General features: G+C 38.7%; 1 protein-coding gene across 3 annotated transcripts in view; it reads right to left on the bottom strand.

Annotated features, from left to right (window-relative positions):
• Window positions 1–22,451, bottom strand: part of LOC135116198 (COP9 signalosome complex subunit 5-like) — a 31,979-nt gene extending 9,528 nt beyond the window's left edge. For 2 of the 3 annotated variants that reach the window (XR_010276202.1, XR_010276203.1), the window contains exons 1-6: window positions 22,305–22,451; window positions 5,446–5,633; window positions 1,511–1,595; window positions 889–1,038; window positions 536–730; window positions 24–221 (exon numbers count right to left, since the gene is read on the bottom strand). Coding sequence is in view for 1 of the 3 variants with exons in the window: in XM_064033532.1 (XP_063889602.1) it covers window positions 24–221; window positions 536–730; window positions 889–1,038; window positions 1,511–1,595; window positions 5,446–5,624 (807 nt within the window). In the remaining 2 variants the exon portion in view is untranslated. Of the gene's footprint in view, window positions 1–23; window positions 222–535; window positions 731–888; window positions 1,039–1,510; window positions 1,596–5,445; window positions 5,634–19,301; window positions 19,374–22,304 lie in introns of those variants that run through there. The other variant, XM_064033532.1, reaches the window with a different exon arrangement.
• Between the last annotated feature and the right edge of the window lie 253 nt (window positions 22,452–22,704).

Below are 22,704 nucleotides of genomic sequence, written 5' to 3'. Positions count from 1 at the left end.
TTTAAAATAAAAGAAGCACTTACCGTTATGAGTGATGAGGAGCTCAGTGTATTTACCCAATATTTGTTCCAAAGAGAATCCAAAAGTTTTTTGTCTAGAGAGGATTTGAAGTAGGAGATATCTAAGGAATAATACTGCTTACAGTGGACACCAAAGTCTTCAATCTTGTTGAGAGGGATTGTTTGGTATTCTGAGGGACCTTCATCAGGTGGTTTGTAACCCTGAAGGAGGTCATCAAATGTCAGCTAATGTCAAATATGCTCATAATCCTAGTAGTTACAATAAATGGCTTTATTAAAAATTCATTGTAAAATTCTCCTGTAAGTACTGTCTGTGTATATTAAATAAATCTGAGGCATTATCGTGGAGAAATTAAGAGGAAAAATTACTTCATACAGTTCAGCATTAGTGAATATTTTTTAGGTGTTCATTCTGTTATCCAGTCTAACAGGACATATCAATTCTGCTGATATCAAAATGTTTTATCACTTTCCTAATATTTTCAATACTCTATTTGAATAACAAAGAATCTTGCCTTGGGGTATGTCCTGAAAGCTCCAATGTTGACCTTCCCTGAACTTATGGTGCGAATGGGATCAATAACAATAGCTACAAAAGGTTCTTGGTAGTTTTGGTTCAGCATCTGTGTAGACACATCAATGCCAGACAGCCAACAGCCATACCCAGGATGGCTGTGATACCAACCAATCACATTTTCTTGGCGTCCAACCTGTAATTTAATACAAAAAAATTTCTTCCTTCAACATACATACTTGTTGAAAACAATACAATTTCAAAACCCATGAGTGCTATAACTACAAACACAATTCACAATTATACTACAAACAACTCCACTATAAAATAATCCAACCAAACTACAAGACAAACCTGCTTGGCAGCTTCCACATAGGCAGTCATATATTCATAAGCTTGGGCCTGAGCATTGACCCGTGTCTCTGTTCCTTCAACTGGCAGTGCGAATGAATCCATGACAATCATAGTTGGTCCATCCACTTTTCCAAGCATCAGACCCATCACCTGTGAGAAAAATGCATATGAAACAAAAGACGGAAAAAATGTACACAATGTTGCTAAAAGCCTCTCACTATTTGATGCACCTTTATCAAATTATAAAACTTATTATGGACTTGTAAAGAAACAGTTTTCATCTAGCATAAACCATCTGGATGTTGAAAGTAGACTTATAGCAACATATTCTTGGATGAGCTTAGAAAGCACAAGAATTAAACAAAAGTTAATATTCTGAGGTTGGACTAGAAATCCGGAGACAGGCAAGCCAGTTAAAGACAATACATAAGCAACTTACACACTGCCATTACTTTACAAAGACACAAACATGGAACCTGTCAAAGACAATATGTAAGCAACTTACACAAAGCCATTACTTTACAAAGACACAAACATGGAACCTGTCTTTTAAAATGAAATATGGGTTAAAACCTAGAAAACTTTTTACTGCAGTGAAATGTTAGCTACACGAGAAACATACCTCAAGAGTGCCCCCAGACCGGGCATGCATCACCATCTTTAGCAGCGCCAGGGCTGATATCTTGATTTGTTTGAAGAAGTGTGGGCTGAAAGAAGCAAATATTAGTGTTTATAACTGTCATTATTTATTTTAGCTACTAGCCCAATAAAAAGCAAATTTTGTTTAACTAAAAACGACCAATGTGGAAAAAAATGTACCAATTTTGTCCACTAGCAGACTCCACTCATACAGGTTTCCCCACCAATACTGCACGGCAGCATCCTTCTCATTCCAATCAGCTGATAGGATCAGTCAGAACCATTAAAATTTTTATCTTAGAGCCTATATATATATATATTTTTTTTTAACTCAGAGCACCAATATTTGCTAATCAGGACTTCTTTTTCTTTCTCTACCTGAATCATACCAAAGACTATAGGGAAACATTAAGCCACACAATGAAATGCTGGTTGTAGTATGACCATAATACATTTTGAAAATCACTCCTGGAGCACAGTAAAATAGATTTTCATGAATGAAAAATTAAGTACAAATTTTTTCAACCCAAATGTTAACATAAATGGAGGAACACGTCTCATGGTATTAGTTATATTGAAAATTCATATTCTTCAGCAGTGAGCAACATACAGTAATTCTATTAACTATTGTCAATGATAACTTCAAACGGTCAGGGCCATACATTAGAGGCATTCTTGTCCCTGGTCTCAAGTTCTTTATGTTGTATTTTAGGTAGATGTGAAGTGGATGGAAATACTTAACATCAAAGACATACACCCTTGTCTCTTATCACTTCCTAAAAAAAAAAAAAAAAAAAAAAAAAAAAAAAAAAAATATATATATATATATATATATATATATATATATATATATATATATATATATATATATATATATATATATATATATATATATATATATATATATATATATATATATATATATATATATATATATATATATATATTGAAATGTGCTCCCACCAGCAGACAAGGGGCACCTCCCACTATTGCAGAGTGAAGGGAATGTGTGTTAGGGAGAAGGACTTTACCTAGGCAGCTGGGTACAGCTATGGTTCTGACTCACCTGGTCCCTCTCAGTGAGAACAGTCACACAGACAAGGGAGAGGAAAACACACTTCTCCTTATGTCCATATACTACACAACAGTACACAAGTCACCGTGCAATACAGTGACGACACACAGGCAGGTACAGGGGCAGCAAGCACTCGCACCATCACAGTCAGTCACATGCAGGCTCTACCCACAAGGACTCAACTCACTTTTCCTTGTCTCCTTCCTCACACATCTTGTCACACTGCAGTCTCAATACTCTCTTTCTCTGTCCCTCAGTGTCATAGGGTGCCTCACACCCTGCCTCCCATGTCACCACCTCTGCCAGGTGACACTTAACTACATGTATTCTAGCTTGCAAGATATAAGTACGAGTCATGAAGATTATCAATACTGGTGAGGATAATTGGTACTTATACAATACATGCACTTACATTCACAGAACTACATTTAAACAGTACCATATAACAATTATTCCATGGTTAGCTAACCCTCACACACACACACACACACACACACACACACACACACACACACATGATCATGGACACCCTCATGACCCCAGGGCCTCAGAGGTCAACCTATAGGCTTGTGTCAGTTCTCTTTCCATTAGCATTGTAGATAATGGTGACAGCCTCTGAACAACTGAACAAGACACACAACAGCACTAGCTAAGTCATTCACACTTGTACTCATATGTACTCACATAAGTACTCATATGAGGCTACCTCATACACACAGCATGCTCATGTGTTCGCTAAATATATGCCATTGTAACAACACATTCATATATCAATCCTCAAATCACCTAACAACATAAGAACACAAGAAAATAAGAGAAGCTGGAAGAAGCTGTCAGGCCTAAAAGCGGCAGTCCCTGTATGAAATATTTCTACCAATCAGGCTCATCTATAAATTTCAAAAGCTCCCTAATGACTCAGCAACCTCATCTACCACTCTGTTTAAGAACCAATTCCTTCCCAGCTTTATTTTATATCCTTTCAAGCTTGAACCCACTATTTCTTGTCCTATCCTCACAAATGACCCTGGAAGTTTTGCTTTTGTCACCCTTGTTATATTCCCTACATCACTCAGGCTTCTATTATGTCCCTTCTTAACCTATGCCTCTTTAAGGAATGTAAATTTAAAAGCTTCAGTCTTTCATAATGAATACTCCTCATCCACAGTATCCTTCTGGTCATTCTACTCTCTAAAAACTATTAGATCTATATCCATCCTGTAATATGGGGACCAGAACTGCAGAACATAATCTAGATGAGGTCTGACCAGCACCAAATATAACATATAGTATATAGCAAACTATAAATCTTAAGCCTTTTTTGTTCTCTGATCTTACTAGTCTAACTCTTTACTGTGTACATAATGTGTGGGTTTCCTCTATCTATGCTAAGTACTTTACATTTGCTTACATAAAGTTGCATTTGCCATCTACTCGTATCTGTCTAGTTGTTCATCTTATCTAAGTCTGTCTGCAAAACAATACCTAATTATTCCACTAAACTTTGTGTTGTCCACAAATTTAGTAACATTGTCACTAACCAAGATCATTATGTATAATAAAAGTAATAATAGTCCTAAAACTGATCACTGTGACACTACTAATTACTTCATCCCACTCAGATTTTGAGCCATTATTTTGAACTTTTTTTTGTTTCATCCATAGACATCAGAAGGCAACACTTCCACACAAGCCCTCAAAAAGTTTCTTAAAAATCACTCAACAGAAAGAATGTATATATATATATATATATATATATATATATATATATATATATATATATATATATATATATATATATATATATATATATATATATATATATATATAAGGATCTGATTTTCTCAATCCATACTCTCTTTACAAGTCAAGAATATAGCAGAACCAGTAATTTCATATAAAAAAAAAAAAAAAAAAAAAAAAAGGCAATTCTCAGGTTTAGATTGTTTTAAGGTGCCATCACACAAGCACATTTTCTGTCAACTTTTTTCATCAACTCTGAAAATCAACAATTTCTAGAGTGTGCCTCATCACACTTGCACAGCTGTTTGCCTGTACTTTTGTTGACAGTAAACAAACATGGCTCCTTTAACACACAGGCAATCAGTTGCTGCTTTGCACTTTATTACAAGTTTTGTAAATCATAGATGAGCCAAATGAGCTTAAATGGTGTCCAATGTGCAGGAGTAGAGAAGCAGAAACCTTCAAAAAGTGTAAACATATATCAAGTCATATGACCCACTGTTTGCGGTTATATATCCACAAATGAAACAACTTTATATTCTTCTTTATTTAAAATCTATTCAAGCTGAAAGAAAAAAAACATTAAGGTTTACTTAGCATATCTTTATATCATAAACAATGGATTTTCATTTGACAGCAAAAGTTGACAATAACCCTATTCCATGAAGGCGATCACTTCTGTTTGAAGATGCAAATGGAAAAAGGTAATGGAAAAGTTGACAGAACCCAGAGTTGATGAAGAAGACTGACAGAAAATGTGCTAGTGATGACTTTGAGGCACCGTCACATTAGCATATTTTCTAGTCACTAAAATGCATCACATCCCAAAACACAGACTTGGCAGTTCACAGACTGCAGCCACATGGACAATAGCTCAAGCACTTTCAGCCACAGGAAAAATAGGCAAGGATGAGTGGGTTACTAACCCAGCATCACCAGTGAATAAAATTCTAATCCAGCATCACCAATGAATACCATAAATAAGATAAAGAATGTAAGATACAGCATATGGTATGAAAGAAGACACCAACCTTATGTTCAGAAAGACACCTGCCACCATCTAGTTATGATTTGCTAAACCACAAACAATAAAGGCAACTCACTCTTTCTCCCACGGTTTAGCTTGGAGAATATCCTGCTGTTGTTTACCATCATACTGGTAAATTTCATCAGCAGAATTGACGGCCTCCATGTTGTTTGCCATCTCCCATGTGCGTTGAGCTATCTGTGACTGAGACATGCTGCTGGAGCTGGTTCCCTCACCTGTGCTGGAGGAAGCCATGACTATCACCTGAAAGAAGAAATTATAGTTGATGGAAGTAAATAAAAAAAAATAAATAATAAATAAATAAATAAATAAATAAAAATTAGTTTAAATGAATCTGACCTTAACCAATTTAAGGGGAGTGAAAGCCTGTTACTCTTAGAGGTGATATTAATTCTTTTCTGATAAACATGATTTTTGGTGTCCAAGTATCTTAGTATGCAAAACATCAAATCCCCATCTTTCATTGAGATACGCTCATTATACAAATATATGACACTGAAAATGTAAAAAAACGGCATCAGTATTACTTGAATTTCTCATTTGTTTTTCAACTGTTTTGAAAATCATTCTCCATAATACACATACGTATATCTTCATTTCGCCAGAGATGGATTTTTGATAAGACATTTCATGTAGAAATAAGACAGAAACAAATTTTGATGACAAAAAAAAAAAAAAAAAAAAAAAAAAAAAATATATATATATATATATATATATATATATATATATATATATATATATATATATATATATATATATATATATATATATATATATATATGAACATTTTTTGGGGGGGAAATATGTCTTTGGTAGATAAAAAAGCCTTTCTTTCCTCTTTCTGAAGATGCCTTTATATCTGTATTACCTTGTAAGTAAACAGAGAAATTGCACTTGAAATGTGGAAAATACAAGTTTTGAGATACAAGCTGTTTTCTTCTGAAAAGTATTTTTTTTTTTTATGTAGGAAGGACACTGGCCAAGGGCAACAAAAATCCAATAAAAAAAATATGCCCACTGAAATGCCAGTCCCATAAAAGGGTCAAAGCAGTGGTCAAAAATTGGTGAATAAGTGTCTTGAAACCTCCCTCTTGAAGCAATTCAAGTCATAGGAAGGTGGAAATACAGAAGCAGGCAGGGAGTTCCAGAGTTTACCAGAGAAAGGGATGAATGATTGAGAATACTGGTTAACTCTTGTGTTAGAGAGGTGGACAGAATAGGGGTGAGAGAAAGAAGAAAGTCTTGTGCAGCGAGGCTGTGGAAGGAGGGGAGGCATGCAGTTCGCAAGATCAGAAGAGCAGCTAGCATGGAAATAACGGTAGAAGACAGCTAGATATGCAACATTGCAGCGGTGAGAGAGAGGCTGAAGACAGTCAGTTAGAGGAGAGGAGTTGATGAGATGAAAAGCTTTTGATTCCACCCTGTCTAGAAGAGCAGTATGAGTGGAATCCCCCAGACATGTGAAGCATACTCCATATATGGACGGATAAGGCCTTTGTACAGAGTTAGCAGCTGGGGGGGGTGAGAAAAACTGGCAGAGACGTCTCAGAACGCCTAACTTCATAGAAGCTGTTTTAGCTAGAGATGAGATGTGAAGTTTCCAGTTCAGATTATAAGTAAAGGACAGACCGAGGATGTTCAGTGTAGAAGAGGGGGATAGTTGAGTGTCATTGAAGAAGAGGGGATAGTTGTCTGGAAGGTTGTTTAGAGTTGATAGATGGAGGAATTGAGTTTTTGAGGCATTGAACAATACCAAGTTTGCTCTGCCCCAATCAGAAATTTTAGAAAGATCAGAAGTCAAGCGTTCTGTGGCTTCCCTGCATGATATGTTTACCTCCTGAAGGGTTGGACGTCTATGAAAAAGACGTGGAAAAGTGCAGGGTGGTATCATCAGCGTAGGAGTGGATAAGACAAGAAGTCTGGTTTATCATTAATGAATAATAATAAGAGAGTGGGTGACAGGACAGAACCCTGAGAAACACCAATGTTAATAGATTTAGGAGAAGAACAGTGACCGTCTACCACAGCAGCAATAGAACAGTCAGAAAGGAAACTTGAGATGAAGTTACAGAAAGAAGGATAGAAACCGTAGGAGGGTAGTTTGGAAATCAAAGCTTTGTGCCAGACTTTATCAAAAGCTTTTGATATGTCCAAGGCAACAGCAAAAGTTTCACCAAAATCTCTAAAAGAGGATGACCAAGACTCAGTAAGGAAAGCCAGAAGATCACCAGTAGAGCAGCCTTGACGGAACCCATACTGGCAATCAGATAGAAGGTTGTGAAGTGATAGATGTTTAAGAATCTTCCTGTTGAGGACAGATTCAAAAACTTTAGATAGGCAGGAAATTAAAGCAATAGGATGGTAGTTTGAGGGATTAGAACAGTCACCCTTTTTAGGACAGGAGTTAGGTGAGTTAGGTGAGAGGTATACAGCACAGATAAATTTAGTTTGAGAGTGACTCTGTAGTCATAGCCAGATGGTGGAAAACTCGCAAGATTCAAGAGCGTGGGCACGAGAGCAGGTTAAGTCACTGCAGACATAAACGCAACATCCAGCTTTGGATAAAAAATGAGGATAGAGAAAGTAGGAGGGAACAGAAAAGAGGCTACTGTCAGTTGCCTCAGACACCTGAGTTTCAGTGAGGAAAAGAAGATGAGGTTTAGAAGAGGAGAGGTGGTGTTCTAGATTGAAAATTAGATCTTAGACTGCGAATGCTGCAGAAGTTAATGAAGAAAAAGTTGAGGGGGGTATCAAGACACTTATGGTCACTGACAGAATGGCAGTCCGACCTGGGGACATTTATGGTCCCCTCCCCAGATGGGGACTCCGAGGCTGGTGTAGGAGTCACCATGATAATTTTGAAATATTTAAATGAAGGGTGTGTGTGTTATTAGGTGCTTGTAATTTTGTGTGGAGGAAGAGAGTTGTCTTTAGAGGGCAGGCTGTGACTGCCCCCTTGTGTTGTGAGACACAAAGGGAAATGTTCAGTGAGGTCACAGCTGGGTTTAATGATAAGTTCACAGCACCCCCTGAACAGTGCTTTAGACCTCACTGGGAGTAATCATCGTTTCGGCAGGTGTCTACTGCCTCCTCCTTTCTTTTCTCTACTGCCTCAAGTCATGGAAGCTATGCCTCTGAATGATGATTGCTTCCAAACTTGTGAATGGGCAAAAAAAAGCCAAGAAAAATGGGGTGAGGTGCTAAACAGCTGAGCATGTGTACCTCTCTTTAACATCTTGGTAGACACTGAGATGGTTGAACCTGTCATGGTGTGGTGGCTCAGAGCTCCACCTCCTGCTCTTCTGTACCATTGTTGCCATACAGACATTCACAAACATGGTAAAAACACCAAATAAAACTTAAAAAGCTTAAAAATCATGAATTTCTAAAAAAAAACATGTGGCCTAGCATGTAGTACAGCATTTAAATCCCTTTAAATAACTGTAAACAAAGGCAATTTAAACATATAAGGGATGATGCTATTAGTTTCCCATTTTCACAGGAAACAACAGACACCTCAAAGGGGACTATGCTGTTAAAAAGTCGAGGTCTGGGTTGAAAAATCATAATTTTTTGCCATCCACTCCCTTAATACCCAAGCATGGTACTACTTATAGGATAAGATCTGTGGAACACTAACCCTAGGCAGCACTACACTAACAAAATAATGCCTTATTAATTGGCAGTTAATGCGACTGGGGAGGTCTATTTGGGATGAAGATCCATGTTTAGGTTAAAAGGTTATAAAGTATGGTTAGAATTAGGTTTGAAAATCCTTTGGTGTCTAATGACCAACAAATATGTGCCTGCAATAGTTAGGAGGATTTTTGGGATGTGCATGACATGGGAAACAGACTGATGCACAACTATTTGCATGACTATGGGGATGTCCAAGAGAGCTTAAGCTCAATATTGAAACTTTTTTTCTAATAGGTTTAGATGTGTACAGCTATAATATCTTGATTTTACTTGGTAATAGGTACTTTAGCTTATATAGGCTGATTATCAATCATCCATTAATCTGGCACATTTTCAGCTGGCTATATTCTAGAAATGCATTGGATGTCAGAATTCAGAGATCCATGGATGTGGATGTGTATGAGAAGGATGTCATATGTACATATTTTGTGAATGTGGATATGGATGTGGCTATCAATTTCTACCAAACAGCAGATGTGAATGCAGATATCAAACTATGATATCCTCACAGATACGGATGAGCTCAGGATTTTGGTATAAAATCCTCATATAGTACCAATTCTTGTCAGATGGCCATTGTGATAAGTGCTCAGCACTGCCAGTTCATATTTTTCAGTCTTATTTTTGCATAATTACATAATATAGATAGTTAAGGATGAAACACTGAAATTTTTCTTGTGATGTTTAAGATAAGAGTGAATAGGGTCTACATACACATACATGCATAATGCATGTATATATTGTTTACATACACCCATACAGTACATTTCTCTCTCTCTCTCTCTCTCTCTCTCTCTCTCTCTCTCTCTCTCTCTCTCTCTCTCAAAATTTAGTAGATAATCAAGTAAACATGTATTAATTAATTTTCTTCAACTTTACAAGCACTGTACTGTGTAGTCTGTAATGTATAAAATGTATCCACCACATCCTCTGTGTGGTGCAGATGTGGATATTTATTTCATCACAAATGTAGATGAGGATGACTAATCTATCAGAACTGCGGATACAGATGCCAAAAACTACACGGATGTGGACATCCAATACATCCCTACTATATTCTCTATCTTATAAATATGCTATGGCTGTATGATTGGTTCACTGCGAGTGGCTGCAGTCTACACTGCAATCACAGCATGATATGGCTGTTTTGTGAATTCCCATCCCCCTCTTTTGTCAAACACCTTTGTGTATGTGCACTATGATGAAACATGAGCATCAAAACATCTACCAGGTATTTTGTGCATTTTACACATTAACAACATTTGTATAGAGTTATACTGGGAAATTGCTATCATTCTGTTGTCTGTGGAATATGTTAGGTCAGAAAACAAAAGTAATAATGGAGCACCAAAACATACTATATGTGCAAGTTTTATAATAGATTTTATGCATTAACAACATCTGTGGAGTTCAGTATACAGTAACTTAGCAATTTAACATATAAAAGTGTGTAGAACCACACCATTAAAATGAAACCTCTATTAAATCAGTGTATACGTATACTGATGTATACATGGTGTCCCGCAAGTTTAGGTACATACTTTGAGTGTTGATAGTTCAAATAATTCCAAGTTGAAAATACTCTATACACATATGTTGCGTTTTGCTTTATTTTGTGAGAAATTAATGTTTAAGTTGTGTGTTGCGGGAACTGCTTGCCTGGATGGACCTCTGCCTCCTTCCCTTCTCAGCTTGCTATGTACTTCAGTGGCGCCACACAGCATTAGGAGATAATTTTTTTTGAGTATAATCTATGTAATCTAACTTCTTTGACTACTTAACTTCCAAAGTGGAGCACATTCTGACTCTCTTCCCTTTTGTAGAGATCTCCATTCTTGGAGACTTCAATGTTCACCACCAGCTTTGGCTTTCCTTTCCCTTCACTGACCATCCTACTGAACTAGCCTTCAACTTTGCTATCCTCCACAACCAAGAGCAACTGGTGCAACACCCTACTCGTATTCCTGACCGTCTTGGAGATACGCCCAACATTTTTTACCTTTACTGACCTCTAATCCTCCTGCTTATGCTGTCACCCTTTCTTCTCCATTGGGCTCCTCCAATCACAATCTCATATCTGTATCTTGTCCTATCGCTCCAATCCCTCCTCAGGATTCCCCTAAGCAAAGGTGCCTCTGGGGTTTTGCCTCTGCTAGTTGGGGGACCTGAGGAGGTATTTTGCTGATTTTCCTTGGAATGACTACTGCTTTCGTGTCAGAGACCCGTCTTTATGTGCTGAGCGCATAACAGAGGTGATAGTGTTGGGCATGGAGGTATACATTCCTCACTCTTTTTCTCAACCTAAACCTTCCAAACCTTGGTTTAACACAGCTTGTTCTCGTGCTATACATGATAGAGAGGTGGCCCACAAAAGGTACTTAAGCCTTCCATCACCAGAATCTCATGCACTTTATATTTCTGCCCGGAATTATGCCAAGTCTGTTCTCCAACTAGCTAAAAACTCCTTCATTAACAGAAAGTGTCAAAATCTTTCAAGACCTAACTCTCCTCGTGACTTCTGGCATCTAGCCAAAAATATCTCTAATAACTTTGCTTCTTCTTCTTTCCCTCCTTTATTTCAGCCAGATGGCACCACTGATATCACATCTATTTCCAAAGCTGAACTCTTCACTCAAACCTTTGCTAAAAACTCTACCTTGGATGATTCTGGGCTTGTTCTTCCCTCTCCTCCATCCTCTGACTACTTCATGCTACTTAAAATTCTTCGCAATGATGTTTTACATGCCCTCGCTGGCCTAAACCCTTGGAAGGCTTATAGACCTGATGGGTTCCCTTCTACTGTTCTCCAAAACTGTGCCTCCATGTTTGCACCTTTCCTAGTCAAACACTTTCAGCTCTCTGTCAACATCTACCTTTCCTTCTTGCTGGATGTTTGCTTACATTCAGCCTGTTCCTATAAAGGGTAACCATTCTAATCCCTCAAACTACCATCCTATTGCTTTAATTTCCTGCCTACCTAAAATTTTTGAACCTATCCTCAACAGGAAGATTCTTAAACATGTATCACTTCAGAACTTTCTATCTGATTGCCAGTATGGTTTCTGTCAAGGCTGATCTACTGGTGATCTTCTGGCTTTCCTTACTGAGTCTTGATCATCCTCTTTTAGAAATTTTGGTGAAACTTTTGCTGTTGCCTTGGACATATCAAAAGCTTTTGATTGAGTCTGGCACAAAGCTTTGATTTCCAAACTACCCTCCTACAGCTTCTATCCTTCTCTCTGTAACTTTATCTCAAGTTTCCTTTCTGACCATTCTATTGCTGCTGTGGTAGATGGTCATTGTTCTTCTCCTAAATCTATTAACAGTGGTGTTCCTCAGAGTTCTGTCCTGTCACCCACTCTCCTCTTATTATTCATCAATGACCTTCTAAAGCAAATTTCTTGTCCTATCCACTCCTACGCTGATGATACCACCCTGCACTTTTCCACGTCTTTTCAATGACATCCAACCATTCAGGAAGTAAACATATCACGCAAGGAAGCCACAGAACGGCCTGAATTCCAATCTTTTTAAAATTTCTGACTGGGGCAGAGCAAACTTGGTATTGTTCAATGCCTCAAAAACTCAATTCCTCCATCTATTAACTCGACACAACCTTCCAGACAACTATTCCCTCTTCTTCAGTGATACTCAACTGTCCCCCTCTTCTACACTGTCAGTCCTTTACTTATAATCTGAACTGGAAACTTCACATCTCATCTCTAGCTAAAACAGCTTCTATGAAGTTAGGCATTCTGAGACGTCTCTGCCAGTTTTTCTCACCCCTCCCCCAGCTGCTAACTCTGTACAAGGGCCTTATCCATCCATGTATGGAGTATGCTTCACATGTCTGGGGGAGCTCCGCTCATACTGCTCCTCTAGACAGGGAGGAATCAAAAGCTTTTCATCTCATCAACTCCTCTCCTCTAACTGACTGTCTTTATCCTCTCTCTCATCGCCGCAATGTTGCATCTCTAGCTGTCTTTTACTGCTATTTTCATGCTAACTGCTCTTCTGATCTTGCTAACTGCATGCCTCCCCTCCTCCTGCAGCCTTGCTGCACAAGACTTTCTTCTTTCTCTCACCCTTATCCTGTCCACCTCTCTAATGCAAGAGTTAACCAGTATTCTCAGTCATTCATCCCTTTCTCTGGTAAACTCTGGAACTCCCTGCCTGCTTCTGTATTTCCATCTTCTTATGACTTGAATTACTTCAAGAATGAGGTTTCAAGACACTTATCCTTCAATTTTTGACTACCACTTTGGACCTTTCTCTGGGACTGCCATCTCAGTGGGGTTTTTTTTTTTATTGGATTTTTGTTGCCCTTGGCCAGTGTCCCTCCTACAAAAAAAAAGTTACAGGAAACAGCAAATGACAAATTAAATTTCTGTATGTGTCAGTAAAGAAAATGTACAGATAATACAGCAATACAGTGGTTACTGAGTGCCACTTTTTAGACATACATGACAAATCATTGCAAATGTTAGTCCCTGAACCCAGTTGACATTCTGACACACTACAGATGCAGGTACTCAGACAGAAGACACCCAGACAGCATAGTATTTTACAGTGTGTGTCAGGATCTCCGTGAAAGAGGATGATTCCCCAGTACTTCTGCAGCAGCTGTACATACTGGAGCAGCTCAAAATGGTATTTTCCAGATGACAATATGAAGCCCCACCATCAGTACAAGAATACAAACACAAATACACAAATAAATAAAGGGACAAAATTCAAGGAACGGCACAATTTAACATCACTTAGAAAGGATACCAAATAATCGAAAGGGACATTTACAAGAGTAGTGGGAACACCGGGTAGTCATCATGAAGCTGGTGAATAGCACTGAAGGACGACTGTATTGCTGTGTTACCTGTACATTTTCTTCACTAACACATACAAAAAATTTAATTTGTGATTTGCTAATTGTTTCCTGTAAGGATTTAACTGTGTAAATTGTACATAAAAAAATTATCACTTAATGCCGCACAGCGCCACTCAAGTATGTAGCGAGCCGAGGAGGGAAGGAAGGAGGTGGAGGCCCACTCAGGTCCTTTGCTTCTTCCTTCCCTTCTATATTTCAACCAGATGGCACCACTGCTATCACATCTATCTATAAAGCTGAACTCTTTGCTCAAACCTTTGCTAAAACTCTACCTTGGATGATTTAGGGCTTATTCCTCCCTCTCCTCCACCCTCTGACTACTTCAAGCTACCTATTAAAATTCTTCGCAAGGATGTTTTCCATGCCCTCGCTGGCCTAAACCTTCGGAAGGCTTATGGACCTGATGGGGTCCCTCCTATTGTTCTTTGAAACTGTGCCTCCGTGCTTTCACCTTGCCTAGTCAAACTCTTTCAGCTCTGTCTGTCAACATCTACCTTTCCTTGTTGCTGGAAGTTTGCCTACATTCAGCCTGTTCCTAAAAAGGGTGACAGTTCTAACCCCTCAAACTACTGTCCTATTGCTTTAATTTCCTGCCTATCTAAAGTTTTTAAATCTATCCTCAACAGGAAGATTCTTAAACATCTATCACTTCACAACCTTCTGTCTGATCGCCAGTATGGGTTGCGTCAAGGCCGCTCTACTGGTGATCTTCTGGCTTTCCTTACTTAGTCTAGGTCATCCTCTTTTAGAGATTTTGGTGAAACTTTTCCAGTTGCCTAGGATATATCAAAAGCTTTTGATAGAGTCTGACACAAAGCTTTGATTTCCAAACTACCCTCGTACGGCTTCTATTCTTCTCTTTGTAACTTCATCTAAAGTTTCCTTTCTGACCGTTCTATTGCTGCTGTGGTAGATGGTCACTGTTCTTCTAAATCTATTAACAGTGGTGTTCTTCAGGGTTCTGTTCTGTCACCCACTCTCTTCCTATTATTCATCAATGATCTACTTAACCAAACTTCTTGTCCTATCCATTTCTCTGCTGATGATACCACCCTTCACTTTTCCACGTCTTTTCATAGATGTCCAACCCTTCAGGAAGTACACATTTCATACAGGGAAGCCACAGAATGCCTGACTTCTGATCTTTCAAAAATTTCTGATTGGGGCAGAGCAAACTTGGTATTGTTCAATGCCTCAAAAACTCAATTCCTCCATCTATCAACTCGACACAACCTTCCAGGCAACTATCCCCTCTTCTTCAGTGACACTCAGCTGTCCTCCTCTTCTACACTGAACATCCTCAGTCTGTCCATCACTTATAATCTGAACTGGAAACTTCACATCTTGTCTCTTGCTAAAACAGCTTCTATGAAGTTGGGCATTCTGAGATGTCTCTGCCAGTTTTTCTCATCCCCCAGCTGCTAACTCTGTACAGGAGCCTTACCCATCCATGTATGGAGTATTCTTCACATGTTTGGGGGGGGTGGGGGGTTCCACTCATATCACTATTCTAAACAGGGTGGAATCAAAAGCTTTTCACCTCATCAACTCCTCTCCTCTAAGTGACTGTCTTCAGCCTCTCTCTCATTGCCACATTGTTGCATCTCTAGCTGTCTTCTACCGCTATTTTCATACTAGCTGCTCTTCTGATCTTGCTAACTGCATGCCTCCCCTCCTCCAGCGGCCTTGCTGCACAAGACTTTCTTCTTTCTCTCACCCCTATTCTGTCATCCCTTTCTCTGGTAAACTCTGGAACTCCCTGCCTGCTTCCATATATCCATCTTCCTATGACTTGAATTCCTTCAAGAGGGAGGTTTCAAGTCAATTTTTGACTACCACTTTGGATCCTTTACTGGGACTGGCATCTCAGTGGGCTTTTTTTTATTAGATTTTTGTTGCCTTTGGCCAGTGTCCCTCCTACATAAAAAATAAAATAAAATAAGTAAAATAAAATAAATAAATAAATAAATAAATAAATAAACAAAACATGCTAATTTTTTCCCCCCCAAAAAAAAAACACAGCATATGTGTGGAGAGTATTTTTGACTTAAAGTTACTTGAACTATCACATACCGTAACTTGTGGGACACCCTGTACATACACCTACATGCATACATGCACTGCATAGCTACATACGTGTATACAACACACAATAGGCAATAATCCTGCAAACGTGTGGACACTTCTTGCCAGAATGAGGCCTTGTAATGAACTATGAGCTGCCTATACAATCTATCCACCCAATGCATCATTCAAAATTTCTGAAATTTTGACAATCCAGATGCAATTACTCACAAACTGATTTTTGTAATAAGTTAAACCCAAAAATACAGTAAACCTCAATTTGTTAAATTGGTGAATTACTGTATTGACAAATTACTGTTCTCTGCATGTGGAATGTTAAGAGAAAATAGAGAAAGTAAACACAAGAGGAATTTTGATGATGGGAACAATTCTGCACCACACCACCAGTTCATTCAAGAACCCCAATGTTGTACAGTGGTACCTCGGTATACATCTGCCTTGGAAGAAGTCCAACTTGGTTTTGGATGCGATGTTTGGATGCGAAAAAATTTGCTTGGTACTTGACCTTTGTTTGAATATAACTTGTAAGCTAGAACTTGTATGGGTCAAAATGAGTCATGACACTGCACGCTACCCTTGTTTATCTCTCTTGAGACAGTCATGACTGCCCACGAGCAGTGTTGCCAGGTTGGTGGGACTTCCACCTTCTAAACCTTTCTTCCTTCCAAACAATAACATCTCCTTTCTCAGCACTATCCTAGTAGACACTTGATTCTTCTCAGCAAGGTAAAGTGAGCTTAAATTTTCATTTATTTCATCTAATTGTTTTTGTATTTACCATACCTGACAGCAAATAAAATGTACCTTTTGTCATTAAAATGACTCAAAATATTACCCTGTATCATTTATGTGAATATGAGGCCTCCCATAGATTTAATTCTGAAATTTCCTTCACACGTACACCCAAAGATTTACACCACCATATTATAGGTAAGGCTGCTATATCGTATTTTTAACCATAATATCACGTAAGGAAATGTTGGAAATGAAAATGCAGCCCTGTTCAGTGATGCACCAAGTCTGTTGTTGACATCTCAGAAGCTGGGCTGCATTCTTTGCCTTGCCTCCATGACTAGGCCACTGCCTCTGTTTTATTACTGCAATCATGTAGGATATTTTTTACTATTGTGATTGCTTGCTTTTTATTCAGATGTGCCACCAGCTTTCTTTAAACATTATATGCTTAAATACATTTTTTTTCTGAATATGCCCTGCTGAAATGGAGTTTTTTTTTATTTCTTTTTATGTAGGAGAGACACTGACCAAGGGCAACAAAATCCAATCAAAAAAAAAAAAAAAAAAGGCCAACTGAAATGCCAGTCCCATAAAAAGGGTCCAAAGCGGTAGTCAAAAATTGAAGGATAAGTGTCTTGAAACCTCCCTCTTGAAGGAATTCAAGTCATAGGAAGGTGGAAATACAGAAGCAGGCAAGAGTTCCAGAGTTTACCAGAGAAAGGGATGAATGATTGTGAATACTGGTTAACTCTTGCGTTAGAGAGGTGGACAGAATAGGGGTGAGAGAAAGAAGAAAGTCTTGTGCAGCGAGGCCGTGGGACGAGGGGAGGCATGCAGTGAGCAAGATCAGAAGAGCAGTTAGCATGAAAATAGCGGTAGAAAACAGCTAGAGATGCAACATTGCGGCGATGAGAGAGAGGCTGAAGACAGTCACATAGAGGAGAGTTGATGAGATGAAAAGCTTTTGATTCCACCCTGTCTAGAAGAGCAGTATGAGTGGAACCCCCCAGACATGTGAAGCATACTCCATACATGGATGGATAAGACCCTTGTACAGAGTTAGCAGCTGGGGGGGTTGAGAAAAACTGGCGGAGACGTCTCAGAACGCCTAACTTCATAGAAGCTGTTTTAGCTAGAGATGAGATGTGAAGTTTTCAGTTCAGATTATAAGTAAAGGACAGACTGAGGATGTTCAATGTAGAAGAGGGGGACAGTTGAGTGTCATTGAAGAAGAGGGGATAGTTGTCTGGATGGTTGTGTCGAGTTGATAGATGGAGGAAGTCAGTTTTTGAGGCATTGAACAATACCAAGTTTGCTCTGCCCTGATCAGAAATCTTAAAAAGATAAGAAGTCAAGCGTTCTGTGGCTTCCCTGCGTGAAATGTTTACTTCCTGAAAGGTTGGACGTCTATGAAAAAGACATGGAAAAGTGTAGGGTGGTATCATCAGCATAGGAGTGGATAGGACAAGAAGTTTGGTTTAGAAGATCATTAATGAATAATAAGAAGAGAGTGGGTGACAGGACAGAACCCTGAGGAACACCACTGTTAATAGATTTAGGAGAACAGTGACCATCTACCACAGCAGCAATAGAACGGTCAGAAAGGAAACTTGAGATGAAGTTACAGAGAGGATAGAAGCCGTAGGAGGGTAGTTTGGAAATCAAAGCTTTGTGCCAGACTCTATCAAAAGCTTTTGATATGTCCAAGGCAACAGCAAAAGTTTCACCAAAATCTCTAAAAGAGGATGACCAAGACTCATTAAGGAAAGCCAGAAGATCACCAGTAGAGTGGCCTTGACAGAACCCATACCGGCGATCAGATAGAAGGTTGTGAAGTGATAGTTTAAGAATCTTCCTGTTGAGGATAGATTAAAAAACTTTTAGATAGGCAGGAAATTAAAGCAATAGGACGGTAGTTTGAGGGATTAAAACAGTCACCTTTTTAAGGAACAGGCTGAATGTAGGCAAACTTCCAGCAAGAAGGAATGGTAGAAAACATCCTTGCAAAGAATTTTAATAGGTAGCATGAAGTAGTCAGATGGTGAAGGAGACGGAGGAAAAGCCCAGAATCGTCCAAGGTAGAGTTTTTAGCAAAGATTTGAGCGAAGAGTTCAGCTTTAGAAATAGATGTGATAGCATTGGTGCCATGTGGTTGAAATAAAGGAGGGAAAGAAGAAGCAAAGTTATTGGAGATATTTTTGGCTAGATGCCAGAAGTCACGAGGGGAGTTAGATCTTGAAAGATTTTGACACTTTCTGTCAATGAAGGAGTTTTTAACTAGTTGGAGAACAGACTTGGCATGGTTCCGGGCAGAAATATAAAAGTGCATGAGATTCTGGTGATGGAAGGCTTAAATACCTTTTGTGGGCCACCTCTCTATCATGTATAGCACGAGAACAAGCTGTGTTAAACCAAGATTTGGAAGGTTTAGGTCGAGAATATACGAGTAGGGTGGTGCACCAATTCCTCTAGGTCATGTAGGATAACAAAATTGATAGCTAGTTCACCAGGATGGTCAGTGAAGGGAGAGGAAAGCCAAAGCTGGTGGTGAACACTGAAGTCTTCAGGAATGGAGATCTCTGCAAAAGGGAACAGGGTCAGAATGTTTTCCACTTTGGAAGTTATGTAGTCAAAGAATTTCTTATAGTCAGAGGAGTTAGGTGAGAGGTATACAGCACAGATAAATTTAGTTTGAGAGTGACTCTGTAGTTGTAGCCAGATGGTGGAAAACTCACAAGATTCAAGAGCGTGGGCACGAGAGCAGGTTAAGTCATTGCCCACATAAATGCAACATCCAGCTTTGGATAAAAAATGAGGATAGAGGAAGTAGGAGGGAACAGAAAAGGGGCTACTGTCAGTTGCCTCAGGCACCTGAGTTTCAGTGAAGAAAAGAAGATGAGGTTTAGGAAAGGATAGGTGGTGTTCTACAGATTGAAAATTAGATTTTAGACTGCAAATGTTGCAGAAGTTAATGAAGAAAAAGTTGAGGGGGGTATCAAGACACTTACAGTCGTTGACAGAAAGGCAGTCCGACCTGGGGACATTTATGGTCCCCTCCCCAGATGGGGACTCTGAGGCTGGTGTAGGAGTCACCATGATAATTTTGAAAATTTTAAATGAAGGGTGTGTGTGTTATTAGGTGCTTGTAATTTTGTGTGGAGGAAGAGAGTTGTCTTTAGAGGGCAGGCTGTGACTGCCCCCTTGTGTTGTGAGACACAAAGGGAAATGTTCAGTGGGGTCACAGCTGGGTTTAATGATAAGTTCACAGCACCCCCTGAACAGTGCTTTAGACCTCACTGGGAGTAATTATCGTTTTGGCAGGTGTTTACTGCCTCCTCCCTTATATGCCAACAAATACAGCATGTATTTTAGTATTCAGCAGTGTTTAAACTATTTCATACAACCCCATCAATGTACTGTATAATATGCCAACAACAATAGGATTTTTTTCATGGAGATGGATTAATAATTTTCCCTTTATTTCTTATGGGAAAAACTTTTCTGATACATGTCCAGTTTGGTAAAGTCCAAGGTTCTTGAACAGATTAATGATGTATACCAAGGTACCACTGTATGTGTGCTTGAGTGTGTGTGTGTGTGTGTGTGTGTGTGTGTGTGTGTGTGTGTGTGTGTGTGTGTGTGTGTGTGTGTGTGTGTGTGTGGCTAACATTGAGCAGAAAATTTTTTACCTCCAATTTTTTTTATTTGTGAACATTACTTCATGCTAGCTATGACTTCAAAAATGAAGAAAATTGAAATTGTGGCACAAAACACAAAAATAACACAATAACAATAGAAGAAAAAAGGGAGAGTTACAAAATCTGGACAAGTGTTTCTGTTCATCACCTTCGTGAAGCTTATGGCATTGCTTAGTATGATATAAAGCACTGGGAAAAGTTTAAATTCTTTACTGACAGTGATTTAAAGAAACAGATGTGCATACAAAAAACAATGATAGATAGAAAGATCATGATTGTGATATTATACAGTGGTTTTCACAGCAGAGGAGTGATAATGATGATGGTACAAATTAAGGTGTTGTATAGAGTCTGGTACAGAGCATCACTGAGTATACTGAAGGGTGGCTGCAGAGATTCCAGAAGTGCCACAGCATTTAATATTTGTGATTATTATTTAAGATTTGTGGAGAAAAATTATCAGTGTATGAGGAAGGAGCAGCAAAATATGTCAGGTTCATCAGACATGTTTCCAGTTTCATGCTAAATATTTGTGTTTATGTTACCATATGTGTCTTTAACTTACTTTCTACTCTCATACGAAATGGTTTTCTTGTATTATATCACATCAGCAAGTTTTCACAAGAGAGAGAGAGAGAGAGAGAGAGAGAGAGAGAGAGAGAGAGAGAGAGAGAGAGAGAGAGAGAGAGAGAGAGAGAGAGAGAGAGAGAGAGAGAGAGAGAGAGAGAGAGAGAGAGAGAAAGGAAATTCAATCTTCAGGCACCCCAAATTAAGGCATGTGGGAGGTGGTCAGACACACGCCTATCCCTTGCTAACAGTAATTTCAAGTTAACTCATGTCACTAAATGCCAGAAAAGACTTGGGTTAGTTAGGTTAAAATTGTGATTTCCACAGGAAAATTCAAAGATTTAATTAAAAATAAAAATCTATTATATCTCATTGAAAAAAAAATACAAAAATAAATAAAAGACAAGTGACATACATGGTTTGACAAGTGAATGTAAACAATGAGTAAACCCTCAGGTGAACTGTTGTGATATTATTATCCAAGAATTACAGCCAAGTACTCAGTTTCCCTCTAACAGTCCATCACACAAATGTACTAATGTTTGTACAATCATGAAATCAATGATATGTAAATATACAGTGCTTTAATAATTTAGATTCCACTAATGTGTAAGCATTCACTCACTTTATTAGCCAACATAGAAAATTACTTTTAGCGTCTTCATCCGAGGGCTTGGTTAGGTTTAGATCAACTGCCTTTTTAAAATTCACTACCCTCTTATCTAAATCATGGTTTGAAAAGGCATCATACTTTTGGCAAGAAATGAATACTTACGGTCTCGAAATTAATAGGCCAAGGTTATTTCAATAATCCGTAAGTAGTTACGAACACATTGCAGACAAAGTAACTGAGACAGGTAAGCCAATCAACCAAGAGAGACAATTGTAAGCCAATCACTCACGAAGAAATTAGTTAATACATAGGACTGGAGGCAATTATAGGCAGGGCAACCAACCAATAAACATCACTAACACAGAGGACTGGAAACAATTGAGCCAATCAACTAGGAATGAAAAAAAAAAAAAAAAGTTAAAGCACTAACAGAGAGGACTGGTGACAGGCGAGCCGATCAACTAAGAAACGAGTAACAACAATAACAACACCGGGATGTGTAGCCAAGTGAAGGTACAAAAACACCACCAAAGGAAGTCTCACCGGCAACGTATCACTGTATAATACACTACGCAGCAGCCAACCCCGAGGAGGCTGACGGCTGATTATCAAAGGAAAGAATGAACACTCACCAGTGTCTCCTGGAGGTAGAGGTGGACTGGACGTCGTGGACGACTTCGTCACTTGGCTCAGTGCCTCAGAAAACATCCTTAGTAACGGCTCCTCAATACGAATCATCTCTTGTTAAAATTTCCTCCCTTGATTCCCTTTCTAACAGAGCTCTTCTTTGTTTGGTTGTGTGTTTAAGAATATAAAATAAAAAAAAGTTTTCTGCAGGTGATTCGCTCCGTGACTGCTGGTTCGTCATCCGGTCATAAAATTACTTTTTTTTTTTCTTTTTCTTTTTCTTTCTTTCTTTCTTTCTTTCTTTTTTTTTGTGATCAGATGATTTACTCTCGGCTGAAATTATTTTTTGTTACGATCAGTTAGTTATGTCAATCTCTTGCTTCTGTTGAATATTGACGTGACGAA

The sequence above is a fragment of the Scylla paramamosain genome, chromosome 30 (assembly GCF_035594125.1).
Source record: "Scylla paramamosain isolate STU-SP2022 chromosome 30, ASM3559412v1, whole genome shotgun sequence".
NCBI classification, from domain to species: domain Eukaryota; kingdom Metazoa; phylum Arthropoda; class Malacostraca; order Decapoda; family Portunidae; genus Scylla; species Scylla paramamosain.
Note: the sequence above shows the minus strand (reverse complement) of the source record. Positions and strands in the feature narration are given on the sequence as shown.